General features: G+C 39.5%; 1 protein-coding gene across 2 annotated transcripts in view; it reads left to right on the top strand.

Annotated features, from left to right (window-relative positions):
* Window positions 1–23105, top strand: part of arhgap36 (Rho GTPase activating protein 36) — an 85184-nt gene that overhangs the window by 60573 nt on the left and 1506 nt on the right. For both annotated transcript variants that reach the window (XM_034676493.1, XM_034676494.1), the window contains exons 4-11: window positions 11613–11926; window positions 19148–19361; window positions 19553–19608; window positions 21088–21238; window positions 21328–21476; window positions 21570–21737; window positions 21834–21922; window positions 22007–22233. In XM_034676493.1, coding sequence (XP_034532384.1) covers window positions 11613–11926; window positions 19148–19361; window positions 19553–19608; window positions 21088–21238; window positions 21328–21476; window positions 21570–21737; window positions 21834–21922; window positions 22007–22233 — 1368 coding nt within the window. The remainder of the gene's footprint in view (window positions 1–11612; window positions 11927–19147; window positions 19362–19552; window positions 19609–21087; window positions 21239–21327; window positions 21477–21569; window positions 21738–21833; window positions 21923–22006; window positions 22234–23105) is intronic.

Genomic DNA, 23105 nt, shown 5'->3' with positions numbered 1-23105 from the left:
TGGAGTTGTACACGTCATTGAGGTGTGTTCAGATTAATGGGGCGTTCACAACAAACGCAAATAAAATCATTCGCGCGAATGAAAGTTACTTTTTGATGGTTCCCACGCGTCCTGGAAAACCTGGAAAACCTGGAAAACAGTTGACCAGTTTTCCAGTACTGGAAAAAACACCTGGAAAATGGGAGAAAAAGTCAAATGTCCTGGAAAATCACAGATTGTCCTGGAAAATTATTCCAACATGACTGTGTGCGACCTTACAAGATTAAAAAAACACATCCCCATTCAACATTTGTGGCCACTTTTGTCATTCAGTTCTATTTAGACCAATTTATGCACTGATCCTCTGATTATTATTATTATTTATTTATTTCAGTAAGGCAGCTTCCAGAGTCCTTTGCTGGCTCTTTAGTTTTTTTCTTAGCTCATTTTATATTTATTGAGAAAAGAGAAAGCTGAGATGAGAGTTGCCCATCATTGTTACTTGGTTGCACTAATAAAGTGAAGTGCTGTACATCTGTGGTTGCATTATTCTATAATTACTTTACCATCATTTTTAAGCATGTAAGAGATGATTTCATTGATAGCCATAGACTACATGTCTTTCAATGTAGACTTCCACTGAGAGGAACATATTAGACTATTGGGAACTAAATTAGGAACTCAATTTAGACTGTCACACCAGCTTGATCATCACTGAAAATGTCCTGGAAAGTGATCTCTGGAAATGAGTGGGAACCCTTTTTTTTGTTTTCATTAATCCCCAGGAGGGAAATTCAATTTTTTTTCACTCATGCTATTTTTGGACATGCTACACATACAGTTTTTTTTTTTTTGTATATACAGACAAATGCACACACATGCAGTGAACATGCTTAGGGAGAGATGTCAGAGTGAGGATACTGCCATCAACCAGCGCACCCCGAGCAGTTGGGGATTCGGTTTGCCTTGCTCAAGGGCACCTCGGCAGTGTCCAGGGAAGTGAACCAGCACCTCTCCAGCCACCAATCCACTTGTCAAACTTTGTCCATGCTGGGACTTGAACCGGCGACCCTTCGGTTCCCAAGCCAAGTCCCTATGGACTGAGCTACTGCCGCCCCATGAAATACTGTATATGTAAATTCAATGTAAAGACGTGAATAGACGCGGGTAGTGGTCAGGAGAGGTAAATCGCACAAATTGGGTGACTTGCTTGAATGACAAATAATTTGTGAGTTGAAATATCTGAACTCCAGCGAATCTATCGCATCGCGATAGCCAATCAGCGTGCAGATCACCCGTTGACATGAGGTGGGACGTATGGACCAGTGGAGATTCATTCATCTGGAATATACGGGACACTTTGATTCTATCGCTGTATGGCTTCCCCAAACTCTGTGACTCTACCTGTTTTTATGGGATCAGGAATAAACAGGAGCTCACTGTGAGGACAGAGAGGGAGGAGGATTATTACTGATTCCAGTTTCTTTTTTCTTACCTGAAATACGATCTTGGACTTTGGGTGACATATTTTCGCTATCCTATACGTCCTCATGGTAAACTGCACTAATAAGTTGTTTCATTACCATTGGGCTGTAGGTTTTAAATTTGCATTCCTCCCCTTTGTGAGTGAGAACTCAGTTGATGAGGAAATGCCTTGTCAAAGAAGGCCAAGAACAGAAAGCAACCCAGCAAAACTTCTTATCTTTTTTAAATGTAAACAATGGATACAGTGGTAGTAAAGCTAAATCTCAAAAGCACATTTAAAACACAGAGTAAAGTTCATTCATCAGTAAATGAAGTACTCTACTCTGCATATGTAATAGCTTTTCTTACTCACTCTTTCTTTCTCCCAACCATAAATTAAAAAGGAATTCAGCCTCTGACCAAGATGAATCTCAAAGTCCCGACCCCCTTCATTGTTCAAACCCAGAACTAAATCATGTGGGAGTGTTTCACTTTGTTCACAAGAGTATCAAACACTGATAGTCACTTCCTGTTTTCAGGAACAAATGAACCACAAATCACTCAGAAACTCGTGCCAGCTTCTTTAAATCAAAAAGTGTCTGAAGTAGTGAAGTCCAAAATAAGCTGATATTCCTCAACCCAGATTCATTGTGCTGGTAGTTTGTTCATTGGTGTAAACACATGCCTCCAATGTCTTCAACTATTTCCAACTAAACTCCTCTCTTCTTCTTCCTCTTCTTCCTGTAAAGCCACGTAGCTGCTCATCTGCCACTATGACCCCAGCTTCTCATAAAGAGATGTTCTCTTTTCTCAAGTGATTATGGCAGCACAGAGAGAAAGGAGCCAAAACACACAGCACCCACATTCCCAGGCTGTCCGTAAATCCTGCCTCCAGCCTCTTACAAACAGGGACTTAGCTGAAGCTAACCCTACTAATCAAAAAACCAGGACACTGGGACCTGGCAGACCTCCTGCTGACGCTGAACACCTACTACTGAGGGCACGACTGTGTGACCTTTAGCAGTCAGCAGGTTTTTCATGTTACTACAAAGTGTTCACAGCAGCTGTTTGGGTATTTGATTAATGTTATCTTTGAGTCAGCATTTCCAATACGGTGATGACAATCCTTTGGCTTCATAACCATCTTCAGTCAAAAAGAAATGTGTTTACAGTCTGTGGTTCGAACTTAAAGCTGTTTGTTTTTACCTCTATCCAAAAAAATATCACTACAGCACCTTGACAACCTCTAGTGGCTGTAGTATTTTTTTTTTACAATCTTTTTATTGAGTTTTGCTTTTAACAGAGGGCTGAGTCAAGATCAATGTAGAAAAATACAAGCCCATAAATCCAAAAACAAACCCCCACCCTTGCCCAACCCACCCAGTTCAGGTCCGTACCGTAGGTCCTTTAAAGGTGACATATCAAGCTTTTTTCATCAATATATATTGGTCTAAGAGGTCCCCAAAACATGTCTTTAAAGTTTATGCTCAAAAAAACACTTTGAAATCAGATTTTGGTCTGCCTGAAAAGCCCTCTTCTTCAGTCCTCCTCAGAACAGTCTGTTTTCTCTCTGACCACGCCCCCTCAGGAAGTGGGTGTGGCCTCGGCTCTCCAGCACGTTGATCTAATGTTTACATGTTGGCTGAATATACATGGCTGCTCACAGACCCGCGTTACTTCAACCCTCTGAATCTGATCCAGAATCTGATCCTGACGGAGAGGCGCCTGTAGCAGGACCTTTCTGAAGGATTGGTCACAGATTTAGTGTTTCTTGTTGTTTTATTTGTCAGTATGTCGACGTGTGTCTTGGTACACAGCTACGAACATGTAGCTATGTGGCTATGCTAACTAGCGCTAGCACTTATCCATGATAAATAAAAATCATCCACTAGATCTTCAAATCTGCAGACGTGGGGAGTAAAACTGACCTCTACCGGAAAGGCAGCAGGACCTTTTATGAAGGATTGGTCACAGATTTAGTGTTTCTTGTTGTTTTATTTGTCAGTATGTAGACGTGTGTCTTGGTACACAGCTACAGCTACGACATGTAGCTATGCTAACTAGCGCTAGCAGATATCCATGATAAATAAAAATCATCCACTAGATCTTCAAATCTGCAGACGTGGGGAGTAAAACCGACCTTTGTGTTTATTAAGACAGCCTACAACTAGCATGCCTCCCTCCTAAGCTCCTTGTTAGCACACATTTGTGCAGGTAATGAAAAACGGAGGAGGGGATTCAGTATTATTTTATACAGTCTATGGGCTGAACAAGCTCCGAGCTCTGACTCCGTGACAGACCGGATATTGTTGTTACGTAACAAAAACACGGAAGTCTGAAACGGCTCGTTTCACACACATTTACAGAAAGGTGTAGAAATCAAAACAGGGGCAGAATGGATTTTTTTCATTCTCGGGGGGTTTGTAGACATGCCAGGGAAACATATTCCAGGTAAAGAACCATTAAAAAGTCAATTTTGCATGATATGTAACCTTTAACAAGGGTGCCTGATTAAGTAAGTAAGTAAGTAAGTAAGTAAGTAAGTGAACTTTATTTAGTATAGCACCTTTCACAGAGCAAAGTCACAAAGTGCTTCACAGAGTTTCAATATCGACAATACAATGTGCATTAAATAAGACAATAATGAATGACAAAAGATGGTCAAAAGCCGTGACAAACAAATGACTCTTAAGATGCTTTTTAAAAGTCTCAGTGGAATCAGCACAGTGCACTTGGGGCGGAAGATTGTTCCACATAGTTGAAGCGACCTACTCAAAGGCACGGCCACCTTTAGTTTTTTAGCCTAACACGAGGCACAGCAAGCAGACTCTGATCTGAGGATCTGAGGGGTCTACTGGGGATGTAAGGGTGGAGCAGGTCGGAGATATATGAGTAGGGGTGAGTATTGCCAAGAACCTCACGATACCATACGCATCACGATACTTGGGTCGCGATACGATAGTATCACGATATATCACAATATCACAATATTGTGACATATTGCGATATTCTAGATATACTAAGAAAAAGTAGGGATGGTGTTTATGTAAATCACACAATAATTCTCAATATTGAAAGGACAAATTAAGTCAAAACTATTTGATTTAAAACAACTTTTCCACTTAATTTTTTTTGAAATACTGAAGTTGTATTATAGTTCTAACTCGGCTAAAATGTGTATTTTTATAATTACAAAAATATGGATATTAAGAGTTGAAATATCGATATCATGTTGGAGGTCAAAGTATCGCGATATATTGCTGTAGCGATATTTTTTCACACCTCTATATATGAGGGTGCTTGATGATGGATTGCTTTATATGTTAATACAAGGATCTTTGCCATTAGCTGTTAATCAATTCAGGCAACTTAGGTATTTATTTAAACTTATGGACTGCCAAGTTACTTTTAATGTCTACATCTGACCAAATTGCGACCGTCTAATGATGAAATCCACTCGTGCAACATTTTTGCCTCGTGCCTCGATAATAAATGTCATTTCGGGGAATGTTTGTACGTTGGTTTGAGAGTATATGACCTATTAAGTTAAGTAAGTTTGGATGTATTGAAGTGGAGGGAGTTAAACTGCTGAAAGAATTGAGTAGCGTTGAGCTTGAAAGTATGTCTTTATAGAGTGTCTTTATATGCAGATGATATAAACTTTTACTTAGATGATCCAAAGTAACATTTGTGACACAATCTAGGGTGTATCTTCCAACCATCTGTACTGACTTACATGTTTTAAGCCTTTATAAGCTCTTTTTTGGACTTCATCCCAACCCTTTCTGAACTTTTGAAGTATTTGGGTGTACGACATTCAGTTTCTCCAAATCTAGGCCATCATTATTTGTAGGATTCCAAATTTCATGACAACAGAAGCGTTAATTTTGTGGTAGTTGTGGTTTAAGAATAAAGAGCTTGATAGAGCGGTCTTGAATCCTGCTTACTTTCTCCTCTCCTCACACCTGGACGATCGTCTGCCAGAGTGGGAATGATTCATGTGTCTGACAGTGACAGGTTTTATGTGCTTTCAAACACAACAAGAAGTGTCCAAGTGCTACTTTTATTAGCTCAACCCTCAGTGTCTTTGTGTGTTTCTCTTCTGTTGTCTCTTTCCTCTCAGACTGTTATTTCAGGAGCAAGTTATAAAAAGGTTAATAAGCTTCCAGTAAGTTTCCCTTTGTGTTCTTTCACTGGAGTTTACACAGAGGACATCCCGTGCTAAATAAACACAGTTCTTTACGTTCACTTAGACCATCCCAAAGGGGGACCAATATTACCACCCAGCTGCTGGCGTAGTGAAGGACGAATAGCTGTGAGCACTGAACGGCATCTAAATTTAAATCTCTGGGAGTCTGCCAGTAACAAAGAATGACCCCGGGACCAGAAATAATAACGTAAAGTAGCGGGGTCCCAGAACAATAAAGCTTAAAGCAGTCGGACGCACAGCTGTCTTCCTGGACGAGGTTTGATGTTTGTTTTACTGTTAACCCGGGACATGTCCACAGGGATCTATCAGTGCGGTACTCACTGTAGAAGTGAGTAGGAGTCAAGGAATGTAGTCTAGTAGACATACTACCAAGTTTTTCACAGTTGCCAGGATTGAAGCACTTGATTTACATCTTTTCTACAAACTCTGGACGTCTTGGTCGTCTGAATGTTTCGTTAGCCAGGCTACCTAACTCCGACAAGTGTTTTCCAAAGATTTCTATCCAACTAAAATTGCCAATTACCCCAGAACAGGCAGCTAATGCCGTCATAGTCATCATTTAACGTCAGAAAACAGAACTAATGGTCAGGAAACAGCTGTCTGAAGGGGTTATCTTGGCTGTTTCTGGCGACAGACGTCAGGACTGAGAAATGAGCGCGGGCTAAATGACGTTACAGAGCCATGAAGGCGCGCTGTGCAGCACATTAACTCATGACATCTCTGTGATGGATGGAGCCCACTCTGGTGGGCAGGGATGTTGTGTTTGTTTGAAATGTACCAACTAACAGAGAGTTTGGAGGGTATTTTGAGAGTTAAGACAAAGTGCTTATCCTTGTATATCATCGTCCATTCTTTGTAAATTAAAGAAGATTAGCATAATTAAAAATATGGGCTTTAAATGAGCTGGAAAAATGATGTGGATCGGAGTTAATGTGGTTGATGTTGAATCAACCAAAGGGGGAATTTCTAAGGAGAGGCACCAAAACCAAACCATGTTCATGATTTACCACATACGGAAACAAAATCAACACATGATAAATTCTTTCCCAATAATTATGCAATTATCAAGATTAGCCTGTTAGCTTCCAATTAAGTCTTCCAGGGTTCTTAGGAGCATTTTAGCATCTCCAGAACTGTACTTGTGTCCTGATGAATTCTAGCACTTTAGTTTCTTAAAGCTGCTGTTGGTAGGAATGGAATAAAAAAAATGTTCCTTTTTTCTGCTGGGTTTGGAGAAAAGGTCATGATACCCATCGGTACTCATCTGAGTAATTTGAGACTATAGCAAAATATCTGCGTTTTCTAATGCCTTTGTATCAAGCAATGTTATTATTCCCCTCGTTCCCGTTATCACGGACCAATCATAGCTAATCTCCAATTTTGTCCTGATTGGTTAAGGGGCGGTCCCTACGACGTCCTCCGATTGGTTATGAGTCCGGCACTATCATGACTGCACACGCCGATCTGTGTTGGGGGGCTAAGAGGAAATCTGGTTGGGAGGGATAGTGTTGACATTCGAAGTCCCTCTGTCTGAACAGATGTTTACTCTGTGACTACCAACAGCAGCTTTAATAATTTATTCTGTTAAATAAATTCTATTATCATACTGTTTTCCTAAATTTAATGGAAGTACTGACGGCATATGTTCGCATTGTTGCTTAATACACCTTATACAATTATAGCAATAGAGCTAGAACGTTTTGAAAGTATGAAGTGTGTTGCCTCTGCATTCCAACTAACTTTTACCAGCTTAACAGAAACAATCTGTGTTGGCAAAAAGCTAGAGCTGCTAAAAAGTAGCTTCTGGTATCCTTCTCTACCACACCCTTAGCACGTATGTAAGCCATTTTAAGCCACTGTAACCCAAGTTGGCCACCAAGGCAAGGCAAGACAAGTTTATTTATAAAGCCGCATTCATACAAAGAGCAATTCAAAGTGCTCTACAGAGTTAAATACAAAAAAGTTCAAAGTTCAAAGTCTTCTTTATTGTCAAAAACTGCAGTATGCACCAGACATACTGAGGATTTGATATTACCTTTCTCTCTCAGACCCTAGCAACGACAACAACAGATACACATAGGAAAGCTAGAGAGAGATAAGAAGTAAGCTAATAAAAATAATAAAATACAGTTTAAAAACAGTGCAAAAACTTTGCTATAGTGCAATTTAAAAATCAAAGTGAGTGTGTGTGTTTCAGTCCTGAGGATGGCAGACCTCAGTGTTGATTTTGGGGTGGGGGTGGGGGGTGGTTAGGGACCGGGTTAAGTCTGTGAAGGGGGCACTATGGGAAGAGGGGGCAAAACAAGGAGAGAAAAACAAAAACCAGAACAGCAACAATCAACTAAAACATACAGCAAACACTTCAAACATTTACATTTATACACGGCCAGATATTTGATCTACTCTCTCTCTCTCTCTCTCTCTCTCTCTCTCTCTCTCTCTCTGTGTACTTATGTAACTTAACGTACACATTTATTTAATTTAGGAGGGATTATTATAAATAATCAGCCCCCTTCACTGCTCTGAAGTCCATAACTTGCAGAGTCTTACTGTCCCGTCGGACACAGAATCACAACTGATCTCGTCAGAGGGTGCCCGTATGCCCAACCTCTAATAGATCAAATACCAGGTCAATTCCATAACGCCATACCTTGTCAGAAAATATCCAATTTAAAATATGACATTAAACAAACATAAGCATGAAAACATAAAATATTTAAAAATCAAAGATCAAGAAAGAAAGAAAGTAAATTTAGTTACAAAATGTCATTAAAACTCTTTTTTTTTTTTTTTATTAAAAGTTTGTAGTTACAGAAATAAAAACTAAGGTTTGCATCCAGCTACCTTTAACTCTGCTAAGTGAATTGTGAGCTATTGTTTAGCTTCACAGTCTTTTCCGCTCATTAGCCAATAGAAAGCTTACATAAACTCTGATTAGCCTTTCAACAACCTAGTGTTAGCTTCCGGCGCCGTGGCTACGAGCTAATGCTAACTGGCAATCAGCCAAAAAAAGAAACCTGTCAAGGAGCTTACCTGGGAGCCTGGCACCAGATGGAGGCACACGTGGTCACAGTCTTGTGTGAAGCAAAAGACATCTGTAGGAGATCTTCTGAGCAAGATGGATGTTTTATTAGTCAGGAAACAAAATCCGTCTGAGAGAGGTTTTAACACCAGGAAGTGAAGGAATGTCCACTGAGATTTAGTGCTGAAATGACCAAATCCTTGGAGGGGAAATCTAGCTACCAGTGACTGAGTTCAAGAGTTGATGCGACTACAATTGTTCCAGGACCACAAACTAAGAGATGTCATTCAGCAAGAATTATTCCATAGAGACACAAATCAGGTCGTTTTTGAGTGCAGTGAAGTTAGCATCAAATTCCCTTCTCCTAGCATCACAAGACTTTTAAAGTGGGATAGTTTGACTGGATTTGAATGCAGCAATCTGCAGTTTATTCAATTCTTTTAACACGTTGATTTATTTTGGGTGCACAAATGGTTGTTTGATACGATGGATATAAGTTCAGAGCTTTCCAGATATCAAACATGAAGGTAGCAGGTGCCAATATGATTCAAAATAGGTCATCTTTCTTTCATTTCTTGGACTTATGGGACAATGTGAGCAATATTTGAGTTCAGTGATTGGTTAACTACTCATATAATAAAACATAATTGTGCAAAAACCTTATAGTGAAGAGTCACAAGATGCTAAGTGCCTCTTTATCCTGCCTGATGTAAGCAGCCGTGTTATTTTCTGCTCTGTGAGTTAATGTGAGCTCTTACAGGTCAGGGAGCTGTTCTCATTATACTCCATAGAAGACCATAACATATCTCACAGTTCACTGTTTCATACAGAGGGTACAGTGTTGTTATTCAGGCCATGTTCTTTAGCATGATTAAAGGTAATTTCCTTATTGGGGGCAAGTTCAGCTCACGCCTTGTAAACCTGCACAGAGTAAGAGGATTAAGGGTTAAAGTCGCAGGACAATAAATGGTTTACTTTTCAGTTCATCAACATAAAGTGAGAAAAAGCTGCGAGAGGCGGGCGTCAGGTTTTTATGCCTCGTTTTACTGAAGAAGTCAAAATGAATGGAATAATAAAACATGGGATTTTAACCCGAGAGTCTTTGTGATCAAGTATGATGTAACACACTGATTCAACCCTGACCTTTAATATATCATTAGTCAAGTCAAGTCAAAAGTCAAATTTATTTATAAAGCACATTTAAAAATACAGCAGAAGCTGACCAAAGTGCTGTACAATACATAAAAAACACAATGTGAGACCAAACAAGCAATCATTTAAAAAGAGACAAACAAACAACAAGGGAAGCACCGCATTGGAAATGAGAACCTTTTCAGGGCCAGAGGACTCAAATGCTAAAATATGAAAGTGCGATTTTAAGTAGAGTCTTAAAAGAGTCGACAGAGGGGGCGGCCCCGATTGAGAAGGGGAGGCTGTTCCAAAGCCTTTACACTAAAAGCGCGGTCGCCCTTCAGCTTATATTTTGACCGGGGAACTGCCAGGAGACCCATGTCAGAAGACCTCAGAGGCCTGGAGGTTTTGTATTACTCACCTGCCATGATCTCAGTTGGGCAAAAGGTTCTTATTAAAACTTTCAGCAGTTTAAATATTTCAACATTTAGAAAACAACAAAGCTTTTTATGAATTCTAATCGGATATAGAAAGCCTGCCTTATGTTTTATGAAAGCTCTTTTAGTGCGAACATTTGGAGTCTCAGAATTTTGGTAAATTCATGTCTTCAATCAATTTTTAGGCAACATAAAAAATAAAATCATACTCTGTTTGGTGTATTTCTTAAAATTTTAGACTTTGTGAAAAGGTAGATTCGTTTTTTTTATAGATGACAGTTTTATTAAGTATGGCATTAAAAAAAAGTAAGTTTGATCAGTTTTTTTCACACTGGATGAAGTTTTGCACAAAAGAGTACACAAAACATTAGCATTACTATGTTATTTTATGATTTATTTATTTATGTATTTTCTATTACTGTTATTATTATTGGTTTTATTTTTTTGCAGTTGTTGAATGGCCTTATAATGGGTGGTGGGTGGGAAAGGGAGTTGATGTTAATTCTATCTTCTTTATACCTTATGTTGTATATCACACTGTCTGTCTAAAATGTTTAAAATCTTCTATAAATAAAGCTGGGTAAAAAAAAACAAAGAGTAAAAAAAACCCCAAGATAACATGTTTTTCATAAAATTGGATAAGGTAAAATGCTATGATGCTAAGTGTCTTATAAAACTGTATAACTCTGGAATTGTAATTCTTGTGCAACTTAATAATAGAGATAGAGGAGGACTTGATTCTTCCACTTCTTTGCAAATAGTGAAAATGTTTTGTTCCTGTTCTTAATACTTCGAATGAACCACTGACTTGGGTTTTTTTAGCAAAACTAGATTGAGTTTGTCGTGTTCATATTCTGCAGCTCAACATTCCTGCAATGGCAGGATGTTTACCTGCAGCCCGTTAAACGGGCGTTGCAGTAAGCCTCGATCAGACAGAGTGTGATGTCTGGTGTGTGGCTGTGGCTGCTCTAACAGGATTACAAGTTCATCCCTCTCTTACCTATTCTCTGAATCCATTGTCTATTCTTATACGGCTCTTGGACTTGAACTTGTAAGCTCTCTCGCGAGGGTCTCTGGGATCTCTACGTTCTCATCCGTAAGAGGCTTGATTTGAGCCAAGTAGAAAAGTGAAAGTAGGCTGGTGATTGTTTTGAAATGTGGCCCCAAAAAGAGCTTAACACTGTGAGGGAGCGGAGAAGTAAATCACTGGATCATCAGCGTATTGGCGAATACTTGCATTGGGCCCATTATGACTGATGCTGTTTATATAAACTGTGAGGATTAAGAGTGGTCCTAGGACAGAGCCTTGGAGCACACCTTTCGAACAACAAGGAAAAACTTGTATTTTTTTCCCTCCTCTTCTCTACAGAGCATTTGCCCAATGCGTTCGGCATCCCCCTCTCCCAGGTCATCGCCAACGACCGGGCTCACAAGCTGCGACAGGATGCCTTAAAGGAGAGCAGGCGCGACTGCCTGGACCTGGAGGCCAGCATCCTGCGCTTCAGGGCCGAGAAGAGGCAGTTCTTCAACGGGAACAAGCCTCTGGTTAGCTCATCATCAATCACAGGAGGGGGCCCCAGCTCGCCGTCGGCCAACTCTGTGGCACCGGCGCCCTTTTTCGAGAACCAGAACAAGCCGCTGTCACCGACGTTTCTGGATAACATCGGTCGAGGACAGAGGAGGGTGAGTGTTATGGTTGTTTCTGTTCTGTGAAAGTTCTTTAAGCGGATAGTCCTGTTCTGAACAGGCTAAAGTTGTAGGGTAAAAACCTGGTATCCATCTGGGCCAATCACATTTTAAAAATCTTGATTAATTGCTGAATTTCCATGGATAATCGGTTATTTAAAAACAGTGTTGAGGTCCAATTTAAAGCACTTTTTTGTCTTGATATGGGAATCAAATGATCTTGATTACAATGGTGGCTCTTGAAGTCAGTTCTATGAGCAGTCATTGGATGTGATGTGAATTATTTCAAGCAGACCCTCGTCCTGCACAATGTTAATTGGCAATCATTTAGCTGTAAGCGCTTGGAGAGTTTTCCAGGCATCTTCATTACAAACTATTCAGCATGGTCGGCTTTTGGCGAGGGGGAATTTCCATTAACTCATTAATATTGTATGGACTTTGACAGTCCTACTTACATTATTAAACTAACTTCTACTGATCAAAGTTGAATTTTAGTTTGCCTTTTTTGTATGTTCTTCAAAATTCACAATCTTTGGACATTTGAAGCACATCTTTAAAGCACTATTTTTTGTTGGTTTAAATTAATTAGGTAAGAATCCCATTGGGGCGCTGGTGGCCTGGCGGTCTAAGCGCCCCACATACAGAGGCTACAGTCCTCGTCGCAGGGGTTGCCGGTTCGATTCCTGGCCGGTTCCTGCATGTCTTCCCCCTCTCTCTACTCCCCACATTTCCTGTCTCTCTTCAGCTGTCCTGTCAAATAAAGGCAAAAAGGCCAAAAATATAACTTAAATAAATAAATAAATAAAAGAATCCCATTAAAGTAGTTAAGGTGAATAATACCGAGGAAGTTTCAGGGCTGGTTTGGAGCCGGCGCACAATTGAGAACCGTTTTTTTCGTGTTTCAACTGCAAAGGGAACCGACTCCTGGCCGGGAAAACCGGTTCTAGAGCGGCTTCAACTCTTTGCTGGTCCAGATCTGCGAACCACTTACGTCAGGGGCGAGGGGCGGGGTGCAAGGATGCCTTGATCAAAAACACAAACCAAATGTGTTTCCTCCATTGTCCTGCAGTGAAAAAATAAAAGAGACTAATGGATTCCAAGGGAAAGCAGTGGTCATCCGAGGAGACAAGCTGCCGTTGTCCGGCATCGTTGTTGTTGTGAGGGAAAGATCACTCTAGTGCTGCTGGGAAAGGCGGTCACGTAAATCTGACGTCGTGACGTGCCTCTTCCACGGGCTGGAGCGGGTGGATAAACAAACGGGTGCCGTGTTGGTTCATAAGTTCCACCAGCTCCAATCCAGCGAGAGCACCAGCCCGGAAATATTATCCGGTTCGACCTGGTCGAAAAGAGATATTATTGGTCCAACCCCTGTGGCCCATTATGGCACATATGAAGTATTCATGGAGATGTTTTTAGGTACATTTTAACTGTGTGGCTGATGAATGAGGAAATTTGGCCTTTGAACCTTTTTTTTATGTTCCAAGTTTGAAAATGGAATCTTAAATGTCATCCATACTTTTCCAAATTCCACATTTCCTGAGCCAGCGGTTATTCTTTTGGAGTGTGTCCATGTTTGTGTTTTGGGAGATTTGAAAAATGAGACCTGGCAGAGCAGGTGCTTCTTTCTGCCAGATTTAATGTCATCTGAGGTAAAAAGTAAGATTATCTAATTTCCAAAACATCTTCAGTATGAATTCTTCAGTTTGTTGCTTCAGTCGGTAGAAAATGCTGCGCTGGTGTTTAGTTTTCTGTGTGTGAACCGTCTCAGCTTGAGGCCATCACACCCTGTAATCCTCTCCACACTGATCTGGAAACAGTTCTTATGTAAAGCCTGTAATGAGTGTCATTATAGCCGCAGGCAACAATAAACAAACCTGAACCAGTTATCAAGCTCAAGTCATTAGAATCAGTGTCTGTGGTAAACACTGAGAATATGTATGGAAGGCCGAGTGGTACAAAAATATGTGATAATTGAGACGTTAATATGTGAACAAAAGATATGTTGTTAGCCACATTAATGTTGCAATAGAGAGATGGCCTGATTTGGCTTTTTTGATTTTATTGATAGGAGCACCTTTATATTCTTCATTCCTAAAATTGTACAAGCTAGCTGACAATATTTTAGCTCAACACATCCAAATAATTGCTTAAAGTATGAAAATTGAGTCATTTTTTGCCATATATAAAAATTCAATAAATGTTTAAAATCATAAAAACACAATTTTGTTATTTCTCTAAGATACCCTCTAACTTTTATGCATTTCCTTTTTTTTCCTTCAATATGAATTTAAACAACATTATTTTGACCTATACTGTCGGTGGCCAGGTTCTGACTTTAGAGTCCGGATCTTACTTTATAGAATATTAGGAATTCCGTGACTTTGATATCAGAATTCTTTGAGGTTCTTTGTTTCAATTCTGGTTGGGGATTTTTAGCATTTTTAACAGTGTGTCTATCATGATGACATCATCAACATATATATAAAAGATGATGACCCCAAAAAAGCTGAACTACAAAGTAAACTGTTTCACTGTAAATTTTAAAATGTCAACAAAAACGGTGCATTATTTACCATGCAATGAAGTGCAATGCAACTTTCAAACGTAAACTAAAAACGTATTTATTCAGTCTGGCTTTTATGTAGGGTTTAACAATTTTATTACCTACCTTTTACTATAATATTGATTTAAATGTTGCTTTATTATTTTAGTAATTTTAACTTTTATCTTATTCTATTTTTATGTATTTATTCATTCATTTATTTAATTTTATTTATCTACTCAGTTTTATTGATATTTTTCAGCCTTAGTTTTATTTTTCAACTCTTATCCTTACCTTTTAAATCTATTTATTTTAACTATTTTTATTTCTTAATTTTGATGCTTTAACTTATTTTAATTACACATATTTTATTTTGGTGTGCATTAGTCTCTATTTTATTTTATTTTTATGTTGTTCTTATTTTTAATTTGTATTTTTATTAGTTTTATTATTATCATTATTATTATCTTCCACTAAAATGTCTTAGCATTGTTTCATTTCTGCTTCTTTCTTGTTTTCAATCGCTGTAAAGCACTTTGGATTGAATTTTATTTGTATGAAAGGTGCTATATAAATAAAGCTTGATTGATTGATTGAATGCCAATTTACAAAGGATGAAACACTTTTACAAAGCTGGAGACAAATTAACATTTTGGAAAACTTTGACATTTTATAAAACAAAATGACATTAGCAAAACACTTTTACCAGTACCAGTTCCAGCAGATTCTGATGGAAAAGGAGTGTCCCAAATACAGGAAGTGATCTGGAAGTTATTGAGTGAGTGTTTTGTTTTGGCGGAGAGAAACAGACCGTCCTGCCAATCACAGGCCATTCTGATGTGTCCTTTCAAAATAAAAGCCAAACTAAATTTAAAAAAATTGCTATAATTCTATATTTTTTCAATTAAAGATAATTGACAAAATCCCAGTTTCCTCTAAGTCATTTTAAAGGGGACATATCACGCTTTTTTCATCAATATATATTGGTCTAATAGGTCCCCAAAACATGTCTTTAAAGTTTATGCTCAAAAAAACACTTTGAAATCAGATTTTGGCATGCCTGAAAAGTCCTCTTCTGCATTCCTCATCAGAACACTCTGTTTTCCCTCTGACCACGCCCCCTCCGCAAGTGGATGTGCCTCGGCTCTCCAGCACGTTGATCTAATGTTTACATGTTGGCTGAATATACACGGCTGCTCAGAGATCACGTTACTTCAACCCTCTGAATCTGATCCTGACGGAGAGGCGCCTGTAGCAGGACCTTTCTGAACGATTGGTCATAGATTTAGTGTTTCTTGTTGTTTTATTTGTCAGTATGTCGACGTGTGTCTTGGTACACAGCTACAGCTACAGCTATGAACATATAGCTATGTGGCTATGCTAATTAGCGCTAGCACTTATCCATGACAAATAAAAATCATCCACTATATCTTCAAATCTGCAGACGTGGGGAGTAAAACCGACCTTTGTGTTTATTAAGACAGCCTACAACTAACATGCCTCCCTCCTAAGCTCCTTGTTAGCACACATTTGTGCAGGTAATGAAAAACGGAGGAGGGGATTCAGTATTATTTTATACAGTCTATGGGCTGAACAAGCTCCGAGCTCTGACTCCGTGACAGACCGGATATTGTTGTTACGTAACAAAAACACTGAAGTCTGAAACGGCTCGTTTCAGCACACATTCACAGAAAGGTGGAGAAATCAGAACAGGGGCAGAATGGATTTTTTTCATTCTCGGGGGGTTTGTAGACATGCCAGGGACACATATTTCAGGTAGAGAACCATTAAAAAGTCAATTTTGCATGATATGTCACCTTTAACTCTAAGACTAATAGTTTTATTTTGAAATTCCAAATCGGATGTAGCTGTGATTGGCAGGAACACATTTTGAGGTGTTCTCCTATCAGTCTGAATCAAAATATTTGAGTGAAAACAGCATTGATAATATCAAATATATATGAATTCCCTGCCTTTTACACATTTTCATACTACAGACATATTTTATTTTGAAAATCCATAAACCGTTCACTTTCTGATTTTGTAAATTTGTTTTCTTAAATGTAAATTAGTGTTTGGTTTTATAAATTGTAAAAATGTTTTCCAAAATGTTTAATTTGTCTCCAACTTTGTAAAAGTGCTTCAGTCTTTGTAAATTGGCATTGCACTTCCAAGCCACCGTAAAATGAAGGTCAGAGCTGTTGTTTGAATTTCCTTAAAATTGCATGTTTTCCTACTGACCTTGCTGCTGTCTGTAAGAGTCAGAGCATCTTAAAAGCAAAGTCAAAACTCACTGACGTTAACAAAGCAACATTATTCATTCACACAGACAGGCTGTGTTTAAAACTAACCCACACTTCCCTTCAGGAAGAGGGCGAGAAAGGCAAAGTCTTCCCATCTGTCTCCGGCTAAATGGGACTCTGACTTCACCCTCTTACAGCTGTCTGGACTGTAGCAGCTCACTGTTTACATTTCTGACAACACACACATACTTTACACACCCCGCCGGAGACCTTTAGTATGACGGATGAGCCACAGTGGTGCCATGTGTTTTGAAGGAACATATACAGTAGGAGTAAAAGGTGGAGGCTTAACGACTGGGACAGATGAGGAGAGTAGAAGAAGAGGAGGAGGGGGTCGATTGAAGGGAGATGTTTCTTTAAATTCTTTCAGAATCAGAGAAAAGAAGAAGGCTAGATATTATTAGAGATTTATGGAGGGTTTTAGGGTCACAGCTGTGGCCTGGTTTCATACTTAATATGTGTGTCAAGTTACATTTTTAGCATGTAGTGCATTCAAGGAAAGACTTCCACATGCAAAGATGCACAGACATGGAAAATATGAGGGAGCAAATGTAAACACCAGGAACATTAACAAACTCAAACCTTCACATTTTTATCTCCAGCACAGATCGTCTTCTCTGAACTCCTCTTGGTTTCTCTAATTAAGAACTTTTGGAAATTCCTCTAACTTGACGTTCCTCCAGAAGCGTCACGATGATTTATCCGCCTGTGGTCTTGGATTTCAGACGTTCAGATATTTATTGGATCAGGACGTCGGGCTGAGTGATGAGTGCTCCCGACATCCATCTTTAAATTTCCATTTTCTCCTGCCAGTGCGCATCATTATGATTACTCTCAGTGTCGTCTTCATCTTCCTCCCTCCTCTTTCACTGTCACCTCTTCTTTTATTACCTCCATCACTGGATTGTAGAGGTGACTTTTACTATCTCCCTCTCTTTTATTGTTCCCCATTGTCCTCTGAGCCTCAGAGTTCTCCACAATAAGACATAACACAGAGGAACTTCATTCAGATTAAGTGCTCGTCTAAAACTCCTACTCAGGTAGAAGTACATACATTTAGTGGATCATATATAACATAGTTAAATTCTTATTTATAACAAATAAATACACATATGGATGTAAGTTGAAACCACCTGACACAGTGGAGGTTTGCATCGTGGTCCAGTTGTTGTCCAACCTATGGGTCAGGGCCCTCAAAAGGGTCATAAAATAAATCGTACTGTTCTTAAATTCATTTAGAGAAAGGAGAGAAAGATCAGAAAGGTTCTTATAATTAAATATTAATTAATGTTTTGAACTTTCTTGGTACAGTTCTTCCATAGATACTGTTATTTTGGACAGGTTGAAAAAAACAAGAAATTCTTCGTAAAATATCAGAACATTTGACGTCATTGAGTGGATTTGATAAGCTGATTGTTCACTTATTTAATTGTGTTCTAAACATAGACTGTATAAAAAATGGACGTAGTATCCCTGACGTTTCTGAAGTCCTGTTTTGAAGCCGATCTTTGGCGGGTGCCATATTGGAAATTCCGAACTAAACCTAACTTTGTCTGAGCTAGCGAGGTAAAGAGACAGGCCTTTAGCCTTTTTGCTAACAGCTACAGGGTGCCCGCCTGTCAATCAAGTCAGCTATGCCCTTATTTGGTCAAAACTCATTTAAAGGCACTATGAGGAGTTTTTAACTGGCTGAGAAACAGACTGAAACTGATACTGATGCCTCTTTATGACCCTCAATAGAAAACAAGACCATCTACAACAACACCGATACTTTCTCTGTTGTCATTTTAATGTCTAAAACCGCTCTGAGGGGGTAGGTGTCAGAACAGACGATTGACATCTCACTTTAGAAACACCCTTTTTTGGCTGTTTTCATTGCAAATAATCACATTGTAAGATAAGTCTAAATGTTAAAAGACAACAGGATGAGGTTATTGTCTAAAGACAATTATTTTGCATGTACAGGACAAGAGATAAGAGGTATCACTTTGTCCACAAGGGGGCGCCAGAATGGATACAAGCTAAAAGTTCCTCACAGCAGCTTTAATATCTTCGAAAATAATAAGTACTGTTTTTTGAACCAGGCTGTAAACATGTTTATTTCTCCTGTGAAGATTGTCTTCTTTGAATGGGTGTGTATGTGGTCTCTGGTGTTTCTGCAACAAGCCTCAAGTGGACGTTCAATGAACTGCAGTTTTTAGCACTTTAGCATGGGCTTCATATTTGAAGACCAGAGGTTGCCGCTTGGTTAAAAATTAATTTACATAAAAATTACCCTTAATTTCAGCAATTGAATAAATGTAGCAATTTCAACAAATGTAAAGGAACCGATTTCCCTACCTTCATTCCTCTCTCTCTGTCTTCCACTTGTAGGGCGGTCTGTCCGTAGACTCCATCTCCGACCTCGTGGAGAGTCAGTCTCGCCTGCTGGAGGCGCTGCAGCTCTCTCACCCTGCAGAGCTGGAGCTGAAGAAGACTCCGGGCAACTCGTCGGAGGGGAGGACGCAAACCAAACTCAGCCTCAACCCGATCTACAGACAGGTGCCGCGCGTGCTGGAGAGGTGCTGCAACCACATCGAGACTCACGGTGAGACACCGGGGTGTGGTCGCTCAGTCATCGCACCATTTGGAGTCCCTAAATGGAATGAGCACATAAACTTGAATCTGTGAAAGTCTGTGTTTGAGTACATTCTTTATATGAAAGTCTTTGTATTAATGAGAAAGTAGTTAAATACTTAACCTGATGACTGTGTTTGCTGCTCCATTTGGTGTCCCCAGGTCTTCAGACTGTCGGGATTTTCCGCGTTGGAAGCTCGAAGAAGAGAGTGAGACAGGTGAGGACTGACTCTGTTTTTGTCTACAGCCAAATTAAGAAACCAAAACATACTAACCCAAAATTAAAATACATTATCTTAAATCTTAAAATACTTGACGCTTTTTGTTATACCTGGAGGATTTATTACCTTGATTTGAGGACAGCATGTTGCTCCACTTTCCCCTCTCAGAGATGGTTTGGGTCCAGTAGCTCCTCAGGCTGCTCTCACATCTGTGCCAGCTAACTGTCATTATTTCCAAACTCTCGAGACCAGCCTAAGACGTACACTAAAGTTTTTACCACAGTGTCAACAGGCAGAACGAGAATGAGACAGACTACTTGCTGTGGATTGATTTGATTTGATGTGTGTGATCAGGTCGTCTCAAGCCTTGCTTTGGTTGTTGAGAATCAATCACCATTGTTATGTGGCTTTGACCAATCAGAAGCATTCCATCACATTCAATTCTTCTATTCTATTCCATGCCATTCTATTCCATTTCATTCTATTCTATTTAATTCTACTCTATTCAATTCTTCTATTATATTCACCTCCATTCCATTCCATTCCATTCTATTCTATTCCATTCCATTCCATTCCATTCCATTCTATTCCATTCGATTCCATTCCATTCCATTCTATTCTATTCTATTCTATTCCATTCCATTCCATTCCATTCCATTCTATTCTATTCTATTCCATTCCATTCTATTCCATTCGATTCCATTCCATTCCATTCCATTCTATTCTATTCTATTCTATTTCCTTCCGTCTCATTCTAGTCTATTCCATTCCATTCTATTCCATTCCATTCCATTCTGTTCCATTCTATTCTATTCTATTCTATTCCATTTCATTGCATTCCATTCCCAATGTTTTTTTACCACAGATTCAACAGACAGATAAAATGTGACAGACCCTTTTCTATGGATTGATTTGTTATGACGTGTGTGATCAGGTTGTCCCTGGTGTGACCTGGTGTGATGTTGCTTTATTCTGTTAAAGGGAATATCTGGACTCCACTGATTTATTCATTATCCCTCTTATTTTGAGGGTTTTAACCAATCAGAATCAAGTATTTAACTCAGCCTGCTAATAAGCAAAGATAAAGGACAACTGACGAGGAATTTTCATTCTTATTAATGAATTAATTACTTTAATATTAACTTATGTATTCATATAGATTTGGTATTTCTATTGGTTAAATAGTTTAATATTAAGGATGATGACATTTGGGGATAGTGAATCATCTTGAGTTCAGTCCTCGGTCGTGACATTCAGTGTGTCCTCCAGTGATTCACTGTCCCGTGCTCCGTGTCACTCTCCACTCCTCTTCTGAGAATAAAAATAAATGTGCAGTGAAAAACTGATGATGTGTGACATCCTGTTTTTCAGAAACCTCGTCCACTGGAAAAAGCAAAGTCCTGCTGTTTGACCTCTGTGGGTGTCCCTCTCTTTTTTTGTGTGAAATTCAATAATTTCTTGTGTGTTCTCCTGCAGCTTCGTGAGGACTTCGACATGGGCGTGGACGTGCAGCTGGATGAGGAGCTGAGCGTTCACGACGTGGCGGCGCTGCTTAAGGAGTTCCTCAGAGACATGCCGGACCCTCTGCTGCCCCGGGAGCTGTACCCTGCTTTTCTGCACGCTAACTGTACGTGCACACACGTTTGCACACATACGCTGAGTACACAACATTTGCATTCATGAGACTAAACCTCCTCCTCTGTGTTCCTCCTGCAGTGCTGAGAGGAGCAGACCAGCTTCACTACCTGCAGCACCTCCTTTACCTGCTGCCTCCCTGTAACTGTGACACCCTGCTGCGCCTCCTCAGCTTCCTACACACGGTGCAGAGCTACGCCCAGGACAGCATCGGGACCAACGATGAAGAGGTATGACATGGACTGCTCACAAGAGGGAAACCATAGACTGTATACAACATCATATCAATTCACACTCTTCCTCGTCTTCCTCATCTTCCTCAGATCTGTGGAAACAAGATGACAGCAGCAAACCTGGCTGTGATTTTCGGTCCCAACCTGCTGCAGAGAGAGAGAGGGGAAGTGAGTCCTCACACCATCGGGATCGAGGACAGCACGGCCATCATCAGCGTGACTCTGGTGCTCATTCAGAACCACAGGAGGCTCTTCATGGTACGAACCAGCACCACAGCTTCTATTATAAAAAGTGCAGCACATGAGTTACACAGAGAACCTCAAACTTAAGACCTCTCTTGTTTGACTGGTCAGGTTTCTGCAGAGCTACAGCAGGAGGTTTTGATGAGTCTGATCCAGACCGACCCCGACATCATCGACTACCTGCTGCGGAGGAAACTCAGGTGAGCATAACAGCCACTCTGGTTTAACCGAATCAAGTCTAAAACCCAGACTTGACATTTCTGTGTATCCTCTGTTCTTCACAGCGGCAGTCATCTGACGGTGGAGAGCAGCAGTGAGACGGGAGGCCGGAGGGACACGGGGGCGTCCCTGGATTCCGTGGGAGCGTCCAGCGGGAGTTTGTCGCCTCTGGAGCCGCCGTCCCCGCTCTTCCCTCCTGACGGCAACGGAGGCGAGGGGAGCCTGACCAGCGAGGTGTTCCTCAATGTGCTCAAACTGAACCAGAACAGGAAGAGACAGGAACACAGATACGGTACGATGATCCCCGTTTAGAGGGTTCAGGTTTGTCCAGGGTGCAAGAGGAAAAATTTAAATTGATGTTTGTGTTGTGTAAAGAAAATGGAACCTTTGTGAATCCTGAACCAAGCTCATGTTTACATTTCCAAAGAGTGATGAGCTGGGATCATAAATACAGCTGTAGCACCACCTAGCTGTGACAGCTGGGAAGTTGAGGAAAACCAAACACAACAAAAATTACATTTCTGTCTTTTCTTTATTATGAGAAAAAAACTCATTAAAACATGTCTCTTTATATATCAAGCATCAAATTTAAGACAATTTTTTCTAGTTTTGATTAAAAAAAGTGAAGAATTGCTGATTTTTTATAATTTCAATCCTAAATTTGACTGCTTTCAAGTTTTTATAGAATTTGCTTAAAAAATTAATTGCTTTTGAATTTTAGGAATTTGTTTTGTCCCGTTTGGAAAATGTGTTTCATTTAAAGACTTTGTTTTGAGACAATTTTACGATTATACAGAGAATTCAGCTGAAATATATAGTTTATTTTAATTAAAACCTTGATTTGGGACATTATTTAAATTGGTTTGGCAATAAATGCATCAAGTTTTTTAAGAGAAAATATTTGCCATATATTTTTTTTAATTTTAAAAATGTATTAGAATTACTAGATGTATTTATTTTTATCCTAAACTTTTCTTTTTAACTTATTTCATCAAGTTTTGAAAGTATGCAGTTTAAGAATAACTGGAAAATTGTATTTTATAGTTATATTTTATTTCAAAACTTTTTTTTGTGCCATATTTCCCAAAATCTTAAAAAATGTAGTGTAAGAATAATTGTCTTTTTTTTTATTTATGCCATTATTTCTTCATATTTAATTATCTT

The sequence above is a fragment of the Notolabrus celidotus genome, chromosome 23 (assembly GCF_009762535.1).
Source record: "Notolabrus celidotus isolate fNotCel1 chromosome 23, fNotCel1.pri, whole genome shotgun sequence".
Taxonomy (NCBI): domain Eukaryota; kingdom Metazoa; phylum Chordata; class Actinopteri; order Labriformes; family Labridae; genus Notolabrus; species Notolabrus celidotus.
The sequence above is the reverse complement of the archived record's forward strand: the minus strand, read 5'-3'. Positions and strand labels throughout refer to the sequence as shown.